The sequence below is a fragment of the Trematomus bernacchii genome, unplaced genomic scaffold, assembly GCF_902827165.1.
Source record: "Trematomus bernacchii unplaced genomic scaffold, fTreBer1.1, whole genome shotgun sequence".
In the NCBI taxonomy this organism is placed as follows: domain Eukaryota; kingdom Metazoa; phylum Chordata; class Actinopteri; order Perciformes; family Nototheniidae; genus Trematomus; species Trematomus bernacchii.
Window position 1 is genome coordinate 9605974 of NW_022987851.1, and position 24010 is coordinate 9629983.

Sequence of the window (24010 nt, forward strand, 5' to 3'; positions counted from 1 at the left end):
TCAAGAGTTATGTATTGCTTAAGGAGATGAATTCATTACTTTCTGCCCGCCTGCACCTGTGACTGTCTTCTGCATGTCCTTCTTTGGCATCGTGCGATACAGTACAAACATCCGCATCAGACGGTGCAGCAGTGCCTTAGGGGTTACCTCGAATACTTCGAGTTGCTGAATAGAATTGACTTTGCTCACAATCATGTAACCAAGTTATTGATCAGCAGGTTAATAATGATTCCAGCAGCCAGGATGAATAGCATGACAGCCAGAACCAGGCCTCTGCGCAGAAGCAGACTTCTGAGAGACAGCTCCTCCTCCCCCGGACTCACTGCGGGCCCCCCCGCCTCGCGGTCCTCCAGCTCCACGGTGTCTGTTCCTGCACTGTCCTGTGAGTCCCCTGGATCCTCTGGTTGTGGACCTGGACATACAACATATAAACATATATAAACTTTCTAACTTAGAAAAATATTTCATCTGACATTTTTGTAAAATATTTGTTTTACGTTCAACTCTTCCTATTTTGCGTTAACATTTGATGCACGATTCTAGTTTTTATTGATTCCTAACTTAGTTTAATACGTTACAGCAGGGGTGTCCAAACTACGGAGCGGGAGCCAAATGCGGCCTGCGGACCATTTTGAATCGGCCCTCAGCAAATTAAAAAAGTATAATGAAATATGGCCCACAAATTAAACTTGTGCTTGTCTTATATTGTACTTCTGAAATATAAATGTAAAAATAAATTACACAGTAGTATTCATGTGTTCATAAGACCACTTTTTAAATACATTCAGTCAATTAAAGTTGGAAACATTTTCTAACATATCTTAGTTGTTAAGAAAAAAGCCCAGTGACTTATTTACATAACAAGCTTGAAATACACCCTTCCTATTTCTCCTTATTATAATCACTCTGAGGCTTCTGTTTTAAGGGATGAGCTGCCAATCCTCACAAGCATCATTTACCTACATTTGATTGATTTTGCTAACTTATAACTGAACTTATGAGGCAATATAGTCTAGTGAGTGGCCCAGCCCTTCGTATATTTTTCTGTTTGTGGCCCTCGGTGAAAAAAGTTTGGACACCCCTGCGTTACAGTAACTTCTATTGAGATGACAGCAGCATGTTTAATAAATGGAATTCTTCTTTTCACAGCTAATTGCTGAACATTAATGATCTATATAGGGCTGACTCTATTTAACAATTGTTAAATAGTTAAAGTCATATATGAAGCATTGATAAATGACCTAAACTATATAAATACTATGTATATAGGTATATTGTTGAAGATGTCCCCTGCACCTGTCACTTTAAGCATGTTTCAACATTTTTCTCAAGCCATTTCAAGAACAGTAGACAGGGAGACTCTAGCAGTGTTTTGTGGAGTCTTACTTGTGTCTGTAGAGCTCCCAACCACTCCTGCTCTGATTTGAGCCTGCAAGAAAACAATGTATGAATGTTTATTCATAAAGACCTTTTACAATGTGAAGATTTATTAGACTCTGAATGTGAAGACTCTTAATTCCTTACCTCTGTTGTAGTTTTATTCCAGTTCATTCTTAACAAATAAGAAGATAGGAATATGACCTGCAGAAACACACCGGTAAGAAGGCCTATCCATAGTCCTGAGGGAATAAAGCATTTCTCATACTTAAAAAAAGACACCAGTTTAAAAACTTTAAAATAACCAGTTAGCATCATTGTGGCAACAAAAAGCTGAAGGCTCAAAAACATGCTGTACATCTTACCAATGATTCCCAATTTGGCTGCAAACATCAGTGGCACACCAATGGGAAAACCGACACCATAAAATCCCAAAATGTTACAAATGGCTCCAATCTTCTGTTTACCTGCTCCTCTTATAATGCCTCCCAAGGAAGCCTAGCCACGCACACAGAATGAAGAGATGGTGAGACAGGAAAGAAAGCACCTGGTATTTTGCAAAGGCAATCTATAGGTTTATCATAAGATATTGTTTGCATGACATTTCCGTAATACTTACTGATAGTGCATCTAGGATCATGAATGGAGCATATATAGACAAAACATCAGTAACCCTTTGCCGGATTTGTCTGAAAGAAGTGAGACTCAAATGTTCAGTGTGTGGGAGGTAAAAATGACATGAGATTGGATTCAATCCACTGGGGAAGTTGAATATATTTTAGATACAATTTGAACCCTTATTCTAATGTAGTATTTTGCCAAATGTATGACATTTCCTTAAAATCAGTTTCCTCAAAATGTTTTTTTTCTAGAATCTGAGCCATAAATCTCTACTTCAGTAGCTGTACATACAACAAGCTTTCCAGCTTCATTTGTACTTATATTCTGAAGATTTTTAAAGAGGGGTTTCTACATATATAATGAATAGCCTGATTTAACATTTTATTCTTAAAGATGGTGAATAATGATTTTTTTAAACTGGCTTTCATAAGAAGAGATATCCAAAAATGTTTTCTGTAAAGAGACATAGTTAATATGCAGTGGTGGAAATAGTTCTCAGTAAAAATCCTGAAATGAAGTATATATTATTATTAAAATGTACTTTGTGTTTTAAAGGTAAAAGTATTCAGTACACAGCATGGCTCTCTTTTACAGTGTTGTAGAATAATATTATTCTTATAAATGTCAAATCATATTAATAATGTAGTTTGGCAAAGTGGAGCCAATTTTAGACACCTTTTTTTTTAATTAAAAATACACATGTATCATGTGTTTTCATTTGTGCAAAGTAGCTAGGAGAGTTTAATACATCTAGTAGAGTAAAAAGTACAATATTTGCCTGTAGTAGAGTAAAAGCATAAGTAGCATTACATGCAAATAGTAGCATTACATGCAAATACTCAAGCAAAGTACAATTTAAAGTACGATAACATAAAAATAACTATTTTAAACCTTTCAATTCAGTTGTGGTGTCACAGTCACAGTGATAATGAGCAAAACATTTACTTCAAGTTAATATTTAAAGGAATATCTAGGCAAAGTTCAATGTAATAGTGAAAGGTCATTTAGGAGACCGATTATCTCCCTCAGACAAAAGTTTACTCTGTGTTTGTTAACACAACAGCCCCTGTGTTATTTTTTAAACAAAAGTAAAGAATATGGTTGTGGTTGCAAAGGGTTTTTTTTTTTTTACTCACTCATCATCTGAAAAGACATATGACATCTGGCCCTTCAGGCTGCCAAGGAGAATTGACCAACATATAGACATGGACCCTGTGTTAAAGAGTAACAGACCTTATTTTCCACAGGTTTCATCATTTTAAAGAAAGTTTATTTTCTGTAAATATACTGAGAATCTTGTGACAATAATTAGCTCTGCTAGCCATTTGAAAACGTTTTGGCTCAAGGCATGCTATTCCAGGTCAAAGACAACCTTGTAGTATTTCTTTAGTGAAATAACAGTTCTAAATATAAATTATTCTAGAATTATCTTGACTTAAAATACATTTGTATAAGATATTATAAACCACATTAATAGTTTTGAAGAGCATACTGACCTGCACAGAATATTGTCAGTTTAGCAGACAGCTTAGCCTGCTCTGTGTCTCCGCCTCCCAGCGCTTGTCCAACTCTTACATTGCCAGCTATACTGAAACCCGAAGGGAACTAATAACAAAAATACTACGTTAAAATGCTGTGACACTGCGTGTAGAAATTGGTCATTCATTTGACACCATAACCGTTTATGCAGATTCAGTCATTTTTAGAGGACAGATTACCATAAATGCAATATTTGCCAGTTGGTACACAATTGATTGAGCCCCAAGCTCCACCTCACTTATTAGACCTGTTAATGACAAACAGCCGTTAGATTTCTTACTAACTTTAGTTCACACAAATGCTTTAAACCACAAAGTGGCCATTACCTGCCAAAAGGATTCCAATCTCATACGACCACCACACAACACACGTCATGACCATGCTGGGGATGGCCAAGTACATGTATGAGCCCCAGTCCTGCAGGCACTCTTTGGTCCAGCCTGTTTGGAAGAATAACAAATAAATAAATAATTCACTCTCAATAATTTCATCTTTGAGTCGGTCTGATCAACTACGATATAAATTATCTTAACTTCCGATAAAAAATGTAAAAGCAAATAAATAATTAGGAAAAAACAGCAATGCACAGTAAAGGGTTCCTTTGCAGTATGCATAAAGGCTGAAATATTAAATAAAACAGAGAAGTCTGAATGCACTTTATATTGCTTTGTAGAACAAAATATGGGGAAATTGACTTTTCTTCATAAATTAAAGAACGTAACCACACTATCCTTCACTTTATTGACGTTCTTTTATTTTACAATATATCAATAACTGTCACAAGATGTTTCTGAAACAACATATTGCACATACAGCCTTGAATCTGTCTCTTAATATAGTAGGTCGTGTTATGTTGTCTTGGAGGACTTCTAACATAATTCGATTTTTGCTTTCCATATATTGTAACAGTCAAATAAGAAATGCAATAATCATTATTATTTCCAAACTATGTTTAATCTAAACACTTTGTTTCTTCAGAGCTACAATCCTACCGCTTTGAGATTTCTTCAACCCTGGAATGATTCATTAGCACCTGCTAATGATATGCTGGGCCTATTATATGTCCTGATCGGTTTATTTTCTGTTTTATTTTTGAGTAGTCAGTCTGTCAGTTTCCTGTTTTACTTTGAAAGGTGTTCTCCTCCTCTCTCATGTCTGTATTTGCTTCCTGTCTCTGTGTTTTCCCTCCTGTTTGATTGTCTGATTGTGTTCTATTTCGTATATGGCTTCGCCCTCTAAAGCTATCGCTATTGGGTAATCCCCCTGCGCACCCGCGCAGCACTGAAACACTTGTAGTCCACGCCCGCCCGCAAGGTGGGCCCCACACTGTAAAAACTGTTGCTTTGGTAAAACTTAAAAAATATGTGTCAAGTGATTCCAAGCAATTTTAAGAGTTTAGTCAACTTTTGCATTTTTTGAGTTGGTGAAATGTACTTTCTTTAGTTTTCCTCTACTCAAGAATGTGTTACTTTGCTAAAACTTAAAAAATATGTGTCAAGCGATTCCAAGCAATTATAGGAGTTGGGTAAACTCACTAATGTGATTTTTTCTGCATATGAAAAGATGAGATGAGCCTACAATTAAAAGCCCAGATATTAAGTGTAACCAATGCAAATAACAATCTGCTAAGAACCACACGAGAATAAAGTAAATTATAAAACACAATTGAGTTGCCGGAACCTATATCAGGGTTCTTACACCTTTTCCAAAGTCAAATTCAAGCACTTTTCAAGCATTTTCAAGGTGCATTTTCAAGCTTTTCAAGCATCTTACAGCTGTTGTAAATGACATATTTATATACACATACTTATACTCAAATGATTATTTCCCTACCTCACATTAAATCAGATGTTCTTTATGCTATAAACAACCAAATGTGTGTTTCATAATAGCATTCTACATGAGGATGACAAATTAAAAATGTTAGAAAAGAAAACTAAGTTTAATATTTCAAAATGAGTGACCCATCTGTACGTAGACTGGGCATCCCATATAACCTGGCTGAGCCAATATAAAACGATCAGCCAAATAACTTTTCAATACATTATTGATTACTATTTTTGAGGTACTTTTAGGTTGGCAGTAAACACAAGTCAGAGGTACATGGTGTACTTTGACTCCACTACAGTTCAGAGGTACATGGTGTACTTCTACTCCACTACAGTTCAGAGGTACATGGTGTACTTCTACTCCACTACAGTTCAGAGGTACATGGTGTACTTCTACTCCACTACAGTTCAGAGGTACATGGTGTACTTCTACTCCTCTACAGTTCAGAGGTACATGGTGTACTTCTACTCCACTACAGTTCAGAGGTACATGGTGTACTTCTACTCCTCTACAGTTCAGAGGTACATGGTGTACTTCTACTCCTCTACAGTTCAGAGGTACATGGTGTACTTCTACTCCTCTACAGTTCAGAGGTACATGGTGTACTTCTACTCCACTACAGTTCAGAGGTACATGGTGTACTTCTACTCCACTACAGTTCAGAGGTACATGGTGTACTTGTACTCCACTACAGTTCAGAGTTACACGGTGTACTTCTACTCCACTACAGTTCAGAGGTACACGGTGTACTTCTACTCCACTACAGTTCAGAGGTAAATGGTGTACTTTGACTCCACTACATGTATTTAATACCTTTAGTTACTTCACAGATGTGGATGAATGATGTGAAATATAATCAAGTGTTAAATCAGACTTTAGTTCCACCTGGAGTAAATCCACAAGCTACCCTGCAGTATACAAAGTCATTCAAACTAGCTGCACCTTTACCAGCTTTGATAACACTTTCATGATCAATCATTATAAAACATATCATATACAATTATTAGGGATGCTCCGATCGCCAATTTTGGAGCCGATCGCCGGAATCAGTATCGGCCGATACCGCTCTTTTCCTCTCTCCCCCTCTCTCTCTCCCCTGACAGCCTGTCAGTATCTCCTGCAGCTCACTGATCCAGTAATGAGTGACCCGACAGTGAAAAATAAATATATTTATAACTAGTTTAGCTTGTTCCAGAGGTAGATAAAATAGCTAAGTGTGTTAGGTCTAACTCTTAATGTGTGTTCTGCTTCGCTCACTGGTCCGTCACAGCGGGTGGAGCTGCAGGATTTCTGCTTCACACACACGTTGCATACCGCTATTTTATTGTCATTTTCGGACACTTAAAATACTGCCAGACTAGTGAAGCCATTTTGGCGAGCTTCTTTTGCCGCGCACAGAGAAAAGTGTCATGTATTTTACATGCAACGATAGCCTAATCTAAAATGCTCTACTATGGCGTACCTTTCGTGTGGTGTGTGGCGTCAGCGCAGACTCTCGCATCGTTATTGTTGTACACTTTGCAGGAGGCTACTCTTGGGCTTCGCTTGACCCTCGTCTTAGCCATGGCTTGTATTTGTCTTCTGCTAGCCAACGCTCGTTGAAATGGCAACCTCCTGGCATACTGTCATCTATCACTCATCAGAATGCCCAGGTCACACACGTAACAAAAACACTTGCCGGTCACGCGCATTGCGCGGGAAGGCTGGAGCGGAGCTGTTTTATGTAAAAGCGAAGCAATTAAGCGCGCTCCGACTTCTTTATTTTCTTTTAATCTAAAAAGCGAAGTAAAGCATTTACAATTTCAAGCACTTTATCCCAAATTCAAGCACCATTCCCAAAATTCAAGCACTTTTCAAACCTTGAAAACACCTCGTACAATTTCAAGCATTTTCAAGGATTTCCAGCACCCGTACGCACCCTGCTATATACGACAAACTCTTCCTGATTTCAATCCAACCCTTTAAATATTTGATAGCATTGAAACATCGCAGATTAAACAAATAAATTAAAAAAGGGAACGTTATGGACATGTTAATACATTTTATTAAAATGTGATTATTTCAAAACAGTTGTCATAAAAGAGTAACAAGTTTGTTTAAAAGCACAACACATTAACATACATGGAGACACATGGTTATTACTTGATGGTTATAACTGCATCTGGCTCTTGGGCAATGTATAACTTCATGCTGTGCATCACGAGCCTGTTGCACTTCGACCTCTGCTGTTCCCTGTAAATACAAACAAAACACGAAATTGAGTACAAATCAGGACACACCATGTGTTTTCCTCAAAACAAAAATCAAATCCGTCTTGAAAACATAACGAGCCAGTTTACATTAGCTGTTAACAGACGGTAACAGGTGCTATTCACATGCATTACAAGGGGTTTAAGCCATCAAAAAAAGGCTGGTTTGCAAGAAAATGAACCAAATAGTCATGATATTGATATAGTTCATAAAATGTCCAACTACTTATTTTTAACCCCACCTCATGCTCAGAGATTTATATAAAGTGCAGGGTTCTTACACCTTTTCCAAAGTCAAATTCAAGCACTTTTCAAGCATTTTCAAGGTGCATTTTCAAGCATCTTACAGCTGTTGTAAATGACATATTTATATACACATACTTATACTCAAATGATTATTTCCCTACCTCACATTAAATCAGATGTTCTTTATGCTATAAACAACCAAATGTGTGTTTCATAATAGCATTCTACATGAGGATGACAAATTAAAAATGTTAGAAAAGAAAACTAAGTTTAATATTTCAAAATGAGTGACCCATCTGTATGTAGACTGGGCATCCCATATAACCTGGCTGAGCCAATATAAAACGATCAGCCAAATAACTTTTCAATACATTATTGATTACTATTTTTGAGGTACTTTTAGGTTGGCAGTAAACACAAGTCAGAGGTACATGGTGTACTTCTACTCCACTACAGTTCAGAGGTACACGGTGTACTTCTACTCCACTACAGTTCAGAGGTACATGGTGTACTTTTCCTCCACTGCATGTATATAATCCCTTTAGTTACTTCACAGATGTGGATGAATGATGTGAAATATAATCAAGTGTTAAATCAGACTTTAGTTCCACCTGGAGTAAATCCACAAGCTACCCTGCAGTATACAAAGTCATTCAAACTAGCTGCAACTTTACCAGCTTTGATAACACTTTCATGATCAATCATTATAAAACATATCGTATACAATTATTAGGGATGCTCCAATCGCCAATTTTGGAGCCGATCGCCGGAATCAGTATCGGCCGATACCGCTCTCTTTTCCTCTCTCCCCCTCTCTCTCTCCCCTGACAGCCTGTCAGTATCTCCTGCAGCTCACTGATCCAGTAATGAGCGACCCGACAGTGAAAAATAAATATATTTATAACTAGTTTAGCTTGTTCCAGAGGTAGATAAAATAGCTAAGTGTGTTAGGTCTAACTCTTAATGTGTGTTCTGCTCCGCTCACCGGTCCGTCACAGCGGGTGGAGCTGCAGGATTTCTGCTTCACACACACGTTGCATACCGCTATTTTATTGTCATTTTCGGACACTTAAAATACTGCCAGACTAGTGAAGCCATTTTGGCGAGCTTCTTTTGCCGCGCACAGAGAAAAGTGTCATGTATTTTACATGCAACGATAGCCTAATCTAAAATGCTCTACTATGGCGTACCTTTCGTGTGGTGTGGCTCGTCAGCGCAGACTCTCGCATCGTTATTGTTGCACACTTTGCAGGAGGCTACTCTTGGGCTTCGCTTGACCCTCGTCTTAGCCATGGCTTGTATTTGTCTTCTGCTAGCCAACGCTCGTTGAAATGGCAACCTCCTGGCATACTGTCATCTATCACTCATCAGAATGCCCAGGTCACACACGTAACAAAAACACTTGCCGGTCACGCGCATTGCGCGGGAAGGCCGGAGCGGAGCTGTTTTATGTAAAAGCGAAGCAATTAAGCGCGCTCCGACTTCTTTATTTTCTTTTAATCTAAAAAGCGAAGTAAAGCATTTACAATTTCAAGCACTTTATCCCAAATTCAAGCACCATTCCCAAAATTCAAGCACTTTTCAAACCTTGAAAACACCTCGTACAATTTCAAGCATTTTCAAGGATTTCCAGCACCCGTACGCACCCTGAAAGTGGCACATGGGTCCTAGAATAAAAAGAACAGACGATTATTTCAACTTTTATCTTGATAAGTGAGAGCGCAGGCCAGTCTACATGAATGCAGGGCAAGGCACGTTTCTGTCCAAAGGTTTCCATGATGGAGTCGATAATGTTTTAAAATATCACTTTGAGTGGTATCCCATCTGTGATTAAAAAAATAGAAATGGGTACGTTTACCTGATGCTCATTATATTGGTATGCAAACATAACACGTCTTGAATTAACCTCTGAAACAACAACTAGTCTGACACACTCAAGGGCTTACCTAATGTGAACCTGAAGTCCATAGCAGGAGGCAAGAGGAGGTGTGACTGTTTTCTGGTGAGGCAAATGAAAGAACAAAATAGTTACATGATGACAATGTAACAATCATTTCAGTAGAATTCATCAAAACATATTTAATTAATTAATGGAATCAAACATTAAAACACAAGTATCATTTAAAACGGTATTGTATTTATATACATTTATAAGGATGGCATTTATTAAGGATGGTATTGTTAGATACCAGTACAATTCCATGATTCTCTACACAGCAGATCCTAATAACTTCAATATACACTCCTTTATCTCGTTTGCATACTGTCTAATATCTACTTTATGTTGTAGTAAAACATCTCCTTAATAAAACTGTATTTATTGATATTTCTCGCTAAAGACTGCATTTTACTGTTCTACATTGAACACATCTTGCTGACGTTATACATGCCTCCTCGCCCAATACACAATTTTACTGAATTGCGCCTGAATGCACCTTAACTGAAGTCACCTCCGTGACTTTCTACTGAGAGCTAACGTTAACTCTCCTGCAGATTCCAACATGGATTTGCATCTATAGCGTTGCATAAGCATGAAAAATATAGTTTGCACTTAATTTTGTATAATAACAACTCGATGCTGTAACTGCAGACTATGAGTTTAAATTGGGTACACTAAGATTGTAGAAAGATAATTCATTGCTCACAGTAAAACAAACGGCGAAATACATATAGAGGAATTAATATCAAATAGGCGCATTAGTAACTTACTCTTACATAACCGCTGGGTTATAAAGTAGTAGGGAATAGTTTTAACGGAGGTATTTTATCGCACAACATGCACGGCAGGAGAGCCTCTGAGCCCCGCGGCCGCATCACGGTGCCCGGGCCAACGCTTAGAGCGGCATAGGGGAACAGTTTGCGGAGTTGATTCTTAATACGTACTCTTAACTTAACCACTTTTAACAGAATTGCGTCGGTAAGCACTTGATGCAAACTTTGCCCAACAACTTTGCGTGAAGAAATAGACTACATGAGCACGACAGGGCTGAGTCTACCTTTAACAGCAGTAATGGCGCTGGCATGCATTAAAATGTCGATGTTTCGTTCAAAACAGTGAATACAAGAAAAGTAAATAACACTTTCTAGTTAAAAAGCAGTAATTAATAACTCAGGTGGCATGCTTACTTGTTTTATGATGGTTTGAGGAGGATCCAACGCAAACACGTGTCCAACTGCTGAAGAACCAGTGCAAAGAGGAACAGGAAGTCTCACACCGCGGTATTCTCGTTTGAGGGCGTGGCATGACCGTGGCGTTGAAAAAAGCATTTTTATTACGTTTTCCAAAACGTCTTTTTAAAGAAAGTTCAGAAAATGTGATATTAATTTACAAATTAATGAGTTCTTAAAACATGTTCTCATTGTTGCTTACGTGTTACTTATTTAAACGCACATTGAAAAAAAACTAATTTAGGGCAAGTAAATTACATAAAAAAATTGAGTTTTGTTGACTTCACCATCGGAACTGTTTTTACAGTGCACCCTCGGGCTCCCTTCCGGTATAAATAGGAAGGAGGCCCGACAATCTGCTCCCTCTTTTCTTCAGCACCCCGTTACTGAAGCACAAGAGACACTTCAAATTGCAGAGTAAACATGGGTGACAATTGTGTGAGAGATTGTCCCTCATGTGGCTCTGGGTTCATAATGAGTTATGACTAGCACACAGTGTGTGAGTCCTGCCTGGATTCACATGCTGTGTGCCCTCCTCGGCCAGGGGGAGACGGGCACAGTGGGTGAGTGGGCTCCCTCACAGCCCTTTCGCTCCAGGCCGACCTCGGTTGCCTCAGCGGGCAGCGGTGGCGAGGGCTCTGACGTGGCTCGTCGCCATGACAACCACGACACATCTCGAGCATGTGCGCCCGCTCTCAGAGTGTCTCTCAGAGTGTGTGTGTGATGGACAGATGGATGAGCAGGCTGATCAGCAGAGGATTGAACCTTTAGATCATGTTCCCCTTAAACTGTTATCAGCCAAAGTAGGCTATTACTTTTGGCTCCAATATCAGCGAAAAGGGTGAGTGATTTGACCGCTCTCTCTGTGGCTCCGTCATGTCTCCGGATCCAAGGAGATGGCAGTTCAGCTGGTTTACGCCCTAACCCGGCTTCATGCCTAAGGCTAAGGTCATCACAAACTCTTTTAGGTCAAGAGTGATCACCCTGGCTGGCTTCTTTCCCCCTCCTCACAGGTCGGAGGAAGAAGCCACGTCTCATCTCAGCTGTCCTGCTATGTGGCGCGCACGGCTGCCTTGCGCCGTTCTCAGCGCCTGTTTGTGCCTTATAGAGAGTGCTCGATAGGGCAGTCTCTATCTGCACAACGGCTGTCACACTGGCTGTGAGAAGCTGTGTCACATATGTCTCCGCTGGGGTGGATCCCCCGGAGAACATCAATGCGCACTCCACCAGAGGAATTTTTCCTCCTCCACGGCTTTGCACGGAGGAATGTCAGTGGAAGACATTTGCACTGCTGCATCTTGGTCTTCCCCCCTGTTCATTTATTCAATTGTATTTGAGGGATGTCTCCCTTTGCTCTCTGACGCACCCTGTGCTGAGTGTCCTGTCAGAGTGAGTGACGTCAGGGATCCAGCTGTGCGCCTCTCTCCTGCCTCTCGGCACACGGAGAGTGGCCTGCATTTCCCTCTTATGAGAGGGACGTCCCCCTTTTTCCCCTGACACATTTCGTACGGAATGTCTAGTCAGAGTGAGTGATGTTGGGGACCCAGCTGTGCGCTCTCCTGCCTGTCTGCACGCAGAGAGCTGCTATTCCCCCTCCTTTCTGTCACTGGGCAAAGTGTGACCTTCGTCTCTACTTTCTCACAGCGGCAGGTATGTATTATTCCCAGCCTTCGTCCCCTCATGGTAAATATTCATGTTATGCTATATTCCAGGGACTGTGATGCGCCATTCGCATGGCGCAATAGGCATGGGTTATTATCTGAGCGGGTGTGTCTGTGCTTCTTGTACCGGGGGGACCCAGTGGGGCGCAGACTACATCTTGCTTCGCCCTTAACCCAATAGCGATAGCCTTAGAGGGCGAAGCCATATACGAAATAGAACTGAAGTTACCTACTGTAACTCCAGCTTCTATGAGTATTGGCGTAGCCCTCTAAGTTCTGGGCCCCACTGGCTCCACGAATAGCTGAAGAAAAGTTATTTTGTATGGGAGCAGATTGTCGGGCCTCCTTCCTATTTATACCGGAAGGGAGCCCGAGGGTGGGGCCCACCTTGCGGGCGGGCGTGGACTACAAGTGTTTCAGTGCAGCGCGGGTGCGCAGGGGGATTACCCAATAGCGATACGCCAATACTCATAGAAGCTGGAGTTACAGTAGGTAACTTCAGTTCACCTGATTGTGTTCACCTGTTGCCCCTGAGTTTCACTTGCCCTCTTCAGCTGTGTCTTGTCTTGTGTATTTAGTCTTGCTTTCCCTTGTGTTCCTTGTCAGTTTGTCGTCGTTTTTCGTGTGGTTTGGTTCTGATGTCATTTTCTGGATTTCCCTGGTCTGCCCTCCCGTGTCTCCTGAGTGTTCCCGTTTAGTTCTTTCTTTCTTTGTTTCTTTTCTTTTTGTTCCACCTCGCCTGCTCCTGCCATTTTTTTGTAAGTACAGCTTTCATTTTAATAAACGTAGCTTTTTGTTCCTGTCCTTACAGTATATCTGCCTCCCCTGTTTGTTCTGCATTTGGGTCCGCACTCTTGCCAAACCCTGTCAGTCTATGTGTTACTCACCTCCCCAGGTGGGCTTATGAAGACCTTTCCAAATGATATAAGCAAACAGAGTTGTAGCCATGCAGTATTGGGATATGGCGTTGGCAGCAGCAGAACCACTGTAAAGAGTATTTCATTGCAAAATATTGGTTTTGTGGGGGAAAAAAGCAATAATGGCGTTACTAAACAAGTCAATAGGCGATACTCACGCTATTCCCAGATGTAATACAAAGATGAAGATATACTGGATGACAGCATTGAGAATGTTGACTATAAGGCCTGTGATTACCGGCGGCCATATGATGCTCTGAGAGAAGAGCCACATATAATATAAATGACATATATTCTTGTTAGACATTGGCAAAGTGAGAACACAAAGATTACTACAGGAGATTGTTAAGGGTTTTCCTACACTGAGTCATCATCCCATCACAGAAGTATGATTAACAAATGATACCTTGTACCTGATAAAGAGCATTTGTAACTTTTAAATGTAAAGGGACCATTCTATAGCGTTGTTGAGTCCTTGAGATGCAGAATGTACAGGTTTTGAACTCAGTACCTGGACAGAAAGATGTGAATTTGATTTACCAAAGTCAATAAATGCAAAACAAAACCTTGGTCCAAATCTAAATTTTATACACATTCATATGCCCTGACCTCATTTTCATCATCATTCGGACGCTGACCTCTAATATCACATCAACTTGCAACCTGGTGCAACTCTGTATTACTGCAATAGAAGTCTGACGAATAGCATTTCAGCTAATATCCTTTTTGGATACATTTTGGCTTTATGACTTCTCTTTCATGTAATCAACCTGTCCTGTTCTTAATTCATCTCATCAGATAGTTATCTAATGGACTTACCTGGTTTTGCAGATAACTTGTTTGTAATGCATACATGAATGTAGCCTACAACAAAGAAGGAAATCTCTCAATTATATATTTGGACACACACACACACACACACACACACACACACACACACACACACACACACACACACACACACACACACACACACACACACACACACACACACACACACACAACACACACACACACACACACACACACACACACACACACACACACACACACACACACACACACACACACACACACACACACACACACACACACACACACACACACACACACACACACACACACACACACACACACACACACACACACACACACACACACACACACACACACACACACACACACACACACACACACACACACACACACACACACACACACACACACACACACACACACACACACACACACACACACACACACACACACACACACATTAGGGTGGTCCTTCGTGAGAGGTACATGTTTGAATTCATTTATTTTAAGCTCCAACCACCGGAATTTGTTATCATAGTCAAGAAAACTCTCCTGGTGAATTTTATTCAAATTCCAACAGCATTTACCCCTCCCTCATCAACCTTGAAGTTTAGTAGCTGTGTGGCAGCCCAGCAGGAGCAGGAGCACGAAGTCGGACTATGTATTTGAGGTAGAAAGACATTTTGCTTAAGAGTTTTGTTATAGTTTAATACATTTAATTGTGTAATGAGGTAACCATTTATACAACTCCATTGCACTGATTTGTCCACTCATTGCACTGATTTGTCTACTCCATTGCACTGATTTGTCCACTCATTGCACTGATTTGTCCACTCCATTCACTGTTTTGTCTTGTCTGCACGTGTGAAAAAATTATTTACACTGTCGCACTTTTAATGCCACACTAAGTTCCTATTTGTATTCATTGCAAAGATGGCATTCAACGGTATCTGAATCTGAATAAAACACTGTATGTTGTTGTGTGTTATAAGCTAACATTTTGGGAATAAATGGCACTTGTTTTCAAGGATTGATTTTATTCATTTTCATTTTTTATTTTCATTCTCATTTTAATCCTTATACTGTAAGCTATATGTATTCCCAGATAAAAAGCGTCTCTCTAAATAGAAAAATGTTATTTTTGAATGCAGATAGGATAGGTTTATACTAAGAGGTTAGAAATACTCACAGGAAGAGCTGGCAAAAAGATCTTCACATACAACTGGGACATCCTAGACAAAAATCTTACTTCAATATCAACATTAAATATACTTTGAAATATACAGTGGAGGAAATAAGTATTTGATCGCTTGCTGATTTTGTAAGTTTACCCACTTACAAATAAATGAACAGTCTATAATTGTAATGGTAGGTTTATTTTACTAATGAGAGAGAGAGAGAATATCAAAAAGAAAATCCAGAAATTGACATTATATAAAAGATGCAAATGTATTTGTATTTAACTGTGGGAAGTAAGTATTTGATCCCCTTGCAACAAACAAGAATTCTGGCTCCCACAGACCGGTTACATAAGTCCTGTTCCTTTAAAAATGTACTGCTAATATCAAATTGTTGTATAAAAGACACCTGTCCACAGAATCAATCAATCAGATTCCAACCTCTCCACCATGGGCAAGACTAAAGAGCTGTCTAAGGACCTCAGGGACAAGATTGACCCTGAGGTCCGCACCCTCTGATGACTGCACAAGGCTGGAATGGGCTACAAGACCTTCAGAAAGCAGCTTGGTGAGAAGGAGACAACTGTTGGTGCGATTATTCGGAAATGGAAGAAAGACAAAATGAGCATCAATCGCCCTCGGTCTGGGGCTCCACACAATATATCGCCCCATGGGGTATCAATGATCATGAGAAAGGTGAGGTATCAGCCAAGAACTACACAGGAGGAACTTGTTAATGATCTCAAGGCAGCTGGGACCACAGTCACCAAGAAAACTATTGGTAACACACTACACCATAATGGATCAAATCCTGCAGCGCCTGCAAGGCGGAAGAGAGATGTGATAGTGGTGGTCTAATGGATAGTGAGGTGGGCTGAAGATCGGAAGGTTGTGAGTTCAAATCCCGCCAGGAACACCACCACTAGTGTGCCCTTGAGTAAGGCACTTAGCCCTTAGTTACTCCAGGGAGAATGTCCCTGTAATTGGTAATTGTAAGTCGCTTTGGATAAAAGTGTCAGCTAAATGAAATGTAATGTAAAAAAATGTAATGCTGACTATAACCTCCAGAAGACTACCCCCACTGTCAAGCATGGAGGTGGAAACATTATGCTTTGGGGAGGTTTGTCTGCTAAGGGGACAGGACGACTTCACTGCATCGAGGAGAGGATGTACGGGCCCGTGTACCAGGAAAATATTGGCTGATAGCCTCTTTCCGTCAGCCAGGACACTGAAAATGGGTCATGAATTGGTCTTCCAGCAGGACAATAAACCTGAACATACGTCCAAGGCTAACACAGGAGTGGCTAAAGAAGAAGCACATTTAGGTGATGGAGGGGCCTAGCCAGTCTCCGGACCTTAATCCCATAGAAAATCTGTGGAGGGAGCTGAAGCTTCGAGAGGATCTTCAGAGAGGAGTGGACCAAAATCCTTCCTGAGATGTGCACAAACCTGGAGACCAACTACAAGAAGCGTCTGACCTCTGTGCTGCCCAACAAGGGTTTCTACACCAAGTACTAATGCCCCTTTCACACCGGCGCTTTTTCAGCTCTGGCTCGGAGCTGGAGCTGAAAAGTACCGGTTTTTCCTGTTCACATCGCAGCGGCGCCGCCTCATAGCTCCGGAATGCGGTTCACTTCCAGCTCCAAAAAATTGTCGGTCTAGAGGCAAGAGCTTCGGAGCTAGAGGCGGCGTCGCTTACGTCTCTCTTACGTTGAGGCGTGCAGGAAACTAAACCCACCTCCCCTGAACATGGGTCGACTGAAGAGTCTCGTCATGTCTGCCTACAAGCAGTAGCGCTGAGCAAAGTGACTAGAAGGCAACCACACACTGCCTGTAGAAAACGGCTTAGCAAGTAGTCAGTTTAGCTTCGGTTGCTATGCTAACATCACCCATGTTATACCAGAGAAACTTTCATAACAGCATTGTGATGCCAAACAGCGTCAATTCAGACTGACACACATTCACTTAAGGGGAACTGGGGATATGTATCAGCTGCTTGTGTGACAGTCAGACAGTGAATACTTTAGAGCCGTGTGAGCTAACCCGGAGCTAACGGGAGAATAAACTCCTGTGGAAGAGCAGCCAGCACTGCAGCGGTCGGTAAATGCCGCTGAAACACATTAATAAACAATGAACCACGGCACTCTGGAGAAAAGTATAAGGTTGGAGAAGTCGTTATTTAATTTAATCTGGCTTCGTATGATTAAAAGCAACACGATCATCGACCCGACGCAGTCCCCCCCCCGTTGTTGTTGTTGTTGTGAGCTCCGTTGGGGAGAAAATCAGCGATGTAAACGGTGACGTCATGACGCAGCAGCGGCAGCTCTGGGCGGTGTGAACAGAGCGGGAGCAGAAAAGGGAAACCGGAGCTGAACCAGAAAAGCTCTAGCTAGGAGCTAGAAAGGGAAAAGCGCTGGTGTGAAAGCCGCATAAAGGCCCTGACACACCAGGCAGTCACCAGAGAACTCGCCGACACCGACACCGACACCGACAGTTCCATCGACGAGTTCTCCTGCGTCTTGGCCATGTGTTGCACTGGAACACACCGCAAAGACTTCAGCCGAGCACGTACGAACTGCGCATGCGTGAGTGGCAATAACTCTCCTTACCAGCAGGCGGCGGTAGTGTGTATTCGTCATTCAAAATAGGCAACAACCGGAAGACAGAAAAGAAGAACAGACTGATATAAACAAACAAATAGCGTGTGTGTTCCATTTTCACTCTCGTCCATCGAAAACATGTTTTAGAATTAGGGCTGTCAAGTTAACGTGTTAATAACGTGTTAATAACGTGTTAATAACGTGTTAATAACGCGTTAACGCAAAAAAAAATTAACGCCACTAATTATTTTAACGCGATTAACGCATGTGTATTTTTTGTCCTCGGCCGCCCCGTAGTTTCAGAGCGCATCGAGTGTAAAATACCATCTACAAGCTGATGCTGACAGCCCCGCTCCTGCCGCCCGCTTGTGGCAGACCACACTTCCACGCTCACCGGCAGGCCCGGACTGGCCATCGGGAGGACCGGGAGGGAGTGTGTATGTGTGGCGCGACTCGCGCGAGCGAGGCACACCTTACGTGTTGATGTTGTTGTTGTTGTTAGCATCTGGTGCTAGCTAGCTGCGCTAACGGATATAAGGAGCTGTTTCAATGACATTTCGCCGACAACTGCGCCGAGCACTTGACTTTATGCAGGTAGCCAGACAGTGGGACATTGTACGAAAAGTCAGCACACTCAGCACAGTACGCGCAACATGATTGCAGCGTCCAGGCAGCTCCCATTCGAGCATATATGCCTTGAGCTGCACATAGCTCCAACGATCACACACACACCACACACACACACAACACACACAACACACACACTACACACACACACCACACACACACACACACACACCACACACACACACACACACACACACACACACACACACACACACACACACACACACACACACACACACACACACACACACACACACACACACACACACACACACCACACACACACACACACACACACACACACACACACACACACACACACACACACACACACACACACACACACACACACACACACACACACACACACACACACACACACACACACTGTATGAGAGGTTCCAGGTTGAATTGAAGCGAGTATTTGTAATGTTCAGAGGTTGTTGTGTTTAATATTCATGATGAGAATATTTGTCATTATTCAAATGATAATAAACAAACATATAAAGCATATTTGTCCACTCATATGTTGATAAGAGTATTAAAAACTTGAAAGATATCCCTCTAAGGTACATTTAGAACAGATAAAAAATGTGCGATTAATTTGCGATTAATCGCGATTAACTATGGACAATCATGCGATTAATCGCGATTAAATATTTTAATCGACTGACAGCCCTATTTAGAATATAAAAATACATGAATGATGAAATGAGCACATAAAGTGCAGACATACTATAAAATCACAGTTAATAGACCTGCATCTGATGATCGCAGTGTTCTGGCGGGTGTGTAGTTTATTGAGTCAGCAATGTAGTAATGTAATAATGGCCACTTCTTGCTAAATTTACATTTCCATGTGATGCTTTTATCCGAGGCGACTCACAATAGGTAAATGAACAGCAGTAGACAGTATCTCATTTACTTAGACACTGTACTTAAGGACAATGTTGAGGTACTTGAGACTAATCCTGCAACTTTATACTGACAAATAAACCGATGAGATGAAAAACCGGACTTGACCAAAAAAATCACGGAGCTCTCAGCAGAGGACAGCCGGGGACGCTCCCGCCGATATCAGAGATGTCCCTGCTATGTGTGGGAGGTAAGAGAGGACATTTAAGGGCTATGTTTGATGTCTTTTAAGTATCACCTGCTGGGGTTTAGCTGCTGTCCTGTGCCTTTTTAAATCGTTTGTTTACGTCCCTCACTTCCGTTTCGCTTCTCATTTGCTAGCTGAACAGCTGATCAGAGTGGTTTCTTGGCCCGATAGCTTGTGTCCGTATTTTGGCCGATTCAACATGTTGAATCAGCCGGGTGTCGACCGTGAAAGGCCAAATAAGGCGTGTCGCGGCCGAGGGTTCGGGACACACCAAATTGACTTTGGGCGACAAGGAACGCGTTGTCGCCAGACAACCGAAGACGGCCGAATACGGCCTGGTGTGTCAGGGCCTTAAGACATGTTTTGCATGGGGATCAAATACTTATTTCTCACAGTTAAATGCAAATCAATTTTTATCTTTTATATAATGTAAATTTCTGGATTTTCTTTTTTTATATTCTCTCTCTCATTAGTCAAATAAAACTATAAAATTATAGACTGTTAATGTCTTTGTAAGTGGGAAAACTAACAAAAATCTGCAGGGGATCAAAAACGTATTTCCTCCACTGTATACTCTTTTCTTACAATACATAAATAAATAAAGCAAAACAAACTAAAGCAGTTCACAGCTTACCTGGCTACCTCTGGCTCTTGTTTGACAGCCAAAAGAATTGCCTCTGTGTTGATGAGAATTGCCCAACATGGGAAACAAGCCAGTAACAAAATGAGGATTGCCCTCTGAAGAATGACCCCAATCCTCAGAAGGTTTTGGCTCCCATAGGTCTAAAAACAGAAAGATTTTTATTTTTCAGTCGATACTTATCACACCTGATGAAAAATATTATATGTCAGGCTAAAGCTCATACCTGAGAAATCAAAGTATCACATGCTGAAGCCAAACCGCTTCCAACAGATATACCTATAACATTAATAACCTGAGGATTTAACCAAAACATTAGTGGATGATTTCTGTTTTATTTATTGGTTCACCTTTCACTGGAAGAACATTACTGTGCTGTACTTACTGATGTAGCCAAAGACACCCCTGCCAGCTCCACCGTACCCAGATGGCCACAGAAAATAGCACTTACAAAACTCAATGTATAAGCCAAAAGATGGGACAAGACCTGTTGAGAAAAATAAAAATGAATCAAAAGTAACTAAGACAACAAACACATACTCAGTGTAGTAGTTTACACTGTTGGGGAGTATTTCAGCTACCTTCAACTTTGAGTAAGTTAAATTACCTATTTGCCTGCAAACTATTTTGGGCCTTTTTAAAGACATTTTTTATTACATTTTACCATCGAGCCTATTATTTAGTCCACGGGTCTTCAACAGGTGGATTGTGACTATAGGGCATCCTCAGAGTTAGCTACTGTAAAGAAGCGAACTCTTTTTAAATCTTATTCCCTGTGTTGTGGTACGTGTGAGCAGTGTTATATGTGGTGTTTGCTGGTATCCTCAAAAGATGTCAGACTTGCTGTTGAAGACATCACATTTCCATTTCGTATCGTGAAACTTTACGACTATGTGTGCATTTGTAATATATTGACAGATTGAATTTCCCTTTGTGGCATTAATAAAGTATTTGTTCTTCTGTCTACTTCTTAACTGTCAGTTAGTGCTGCCGGCTCAAAGTGTGCTAGGCCCTCCATCTGAAGTTGTGTCACTCGTGTGCCTTGGGCTGCATCTACACACAAGTAACATTGAAGGCTTGGTGTTACAGTTTTAGTATACATTTAATTTGTCCATCAAATAGGTAGCATTTTTTGCTGTAGTAAGGCTTTTTTGTGTTACCTTTTATTATACTTTATATAATATATGTACATTGTCAATTTGAACATTATTTAAGAAAGCAGTTTGACCTACTGTAGTTAACCACACAGTATAATAATAAGATGAGCCTATTTGTTCAATGTTAACATGGCCTGTCTCAGGGGCGGACTGGGACTAGAATTCAGCCCTGGAAGCTGACCCAGTCCGGCCACATGAAATGTCAACGGGGGGGCATCAGAAAAAAAAAATACAGTACTATTAGTTATTAGAAATCAGCTGTTTATTAGGCTGCATTCATGCAGTTCAAGGGATAATTGTCACCCACTTCTTGCTCTTGCCCTGCACTTGTATGTGCCAGTTGAGCTGGTTCTTCCACCAGCTCAACTCTCTGTCCCTCATCATGAACGCAGGAGGCTGGCTGTATATCTGAACTCGCGCCCTCATCATTCTCTTCATCATCTTGCACTTGTTCTGCTGATGATAGTGCTTGTAGCAGCACTGCTGCCAAAAAGGTCTGTAAATTTGCGACATTTATATGCTTCACCTGCGAGTGACTTCACCTTTTTTTCTCTTGCCTTCTCAGCCCCACCTTTTTCTTTTCGTTTTCTTTGATTTTTATCCATGTTTTTTCATTCTCCCTGTCTGCCGCGGCGTCTACCCTGCTGAAAAAAACAGCGTTGACCAACTTAGCTGGTCAAGCTGGTCAACCAGCCTGACCAACTGAGTTGACCAGACTGGCTGGTTTAGAGGGGTTTTGGACACTTTAGCTGGCCAGGATGGCTGGTTTAGCTGGTTTAGCTGGTGCACCAGCTGAACCAGCTAAACCAGCTAAACCAGCTAAACCAGCCATCCTGGCCAGCTAAAAAAAACAGCATCCATCTATCACCAGTTTATGTTTAATAAATAATAGTATTAAATATACCATGCTGGAAGCTTACCAGGATTCCAGAGGCCTGTACTACGAAGCCGGATTTTCCTAACCTGGATATGTTTGAGTTAGCCGGTTGGCCCAATCCAAAACATACGCGCTCTCGCTAAACTGTACTACGACGCTGGTTATCAAGTGGATCGCTCAAGCCAGCCGTGTCCTATCTAGTTAGGTGCGCGTTCACATGAAAGGGGTGGTATTTGGTGCATTCGACCAATCTCAAACATGGACAAGCGTACTGACAGCGCAGCGTCATACTTCCTGAATGAAAAGTGAACTTTAATATTAGTCAAATATGAAGAAGTTAAACTTTAAACATCCATGACTTAAACACTTTATCCAGGATAAAAGCCACATAGCTGCACCTGCAAGGTGAATACAGCTGGTAAAAGAAAAAGTGTTTGAATGCGTACATTAACAGGTTTATGATATCACTGCCCCGTCCAAGACACGAGTGGATCTGACTTTAATTACATTTGACTCGAGTGTTTCGTCAACTGAATGTGTTGCTTAAAATAATACTTCTGCATACAGTATGTGACACTGTGAGTGTTGCACGGCCAGATACGGCTCAAGAATCTGACTAAAATAAGGAAATATATGATACATTATGATGTGATATGATATGAATGATAATGGGACACATCGACGTCTGCACTCACAGTGCCGCGGACTGTACTTAATGTTACTCTGATCCGGTTACTTATGGCAGATATTTAAGTAAGCTTTCTTAACGCTAATGTTATAATAGTCAGATTGCTCTGAAGATGGGAGGGGATATTCTATTAATTTTCACGTTCACACAGTCAGTTGATTTTTGCCGGCCGTCTTTCCTGCAACGGCAGTTTTTCTGTATTTCCTCTATCCTGTAATATGACTTGATAGCTTTAAACTCCGCACACGGAGCTCTGATTGGTCAGCAGGCGGTGCTTTCACTGAGTTGATCTCTTAGCCTGCAACCTAACCTTCTCCCGAGGAGGTTAGCCGCTCAGCATAAGTTACCATGGAGATCTAGCCCGCTAAAAAGAGAACCAGCGTCGTAGGACCGGAAAGCCCGAGTTTTCCCTGAAGTCAGCCAGCTAAGCGAAAATCCGGCTTCGTAGTATAGGCCTCAGGTGACCAGCATACATTGTTTAAATACTGGTATGATTATTTAAACTAGAGAACATAAATATATTACAAAGATTCATTGTGTCATGTATTGTGGTATCTACACAAATAAAGACATTGTATAGTGTTCATAACATTATTTTATAAATAGCAATAAATAGCTAGTTAATATAATAAAATACACAGTAACAATACAAATAACAACCAACCTGCAAATCAACCTCAAAATAAATATATTATCTAAAACAGGTGGATTTGATTT

General features: G+C 41.1%; 1 protein-coding gene across 1 annotated transcript; it reads right to left on the reverse strand.

Annotated features, from left to right (window-relative positions):
- Positions 1-108: 108 nt before the first annotated feature.
- LOC117469023 (multidrug and toxin extrusion protein 1-like) lies at positions 109-21924 on the reverse strand. Its single transcript, XM_034113417.1, has 17 exons — positions 21910-21924; positions 20957-21058; positions 20798-20866; positions 20566-20714; positions 15614-15656; positions 14428-14472; positions 13767-13864; positions 13579-13676; positions 3864-3977; positions 3717-3784; positions 3495-3603; positions 3135-3210; positions 1997-2066; positions 1743-1875; positions 1525-1619; positions 1387-1429; positions 109-412 (listed from the first exon to the last, which is right to left on the reverse strand). The coding sequence occupies exons 1-17, from the start codon at positions 21922-21924 to the stop codon at positions 192-194; spliced, it is 1548 nt and encodes a 515-aa protein (XP_033969308.1). The 3' UTR covers positions 109-191.
- Between the last annotated feature and the right edge of the window lie 2086 nt (positions 21925-24010).

Coding starts and splice junctions, on each gene's coding strand:
- LOC117469023 (XM_034113417.1), bottom strand. Junction 20,867..20,956: donor GGGTGTCTTTGGCTACATCA/GTAAGTACAGCA, acceptor TTAAATCCTCAG/GTTATTAATGTTATAGGTAT. Junction 2,067..3,134: donor TATGTCTTTTCAGATGATGA/GTGAGTAAAAAA, acceptor CACTTCTTTCAG/ACAAATCCGGCAAAGGGTTA.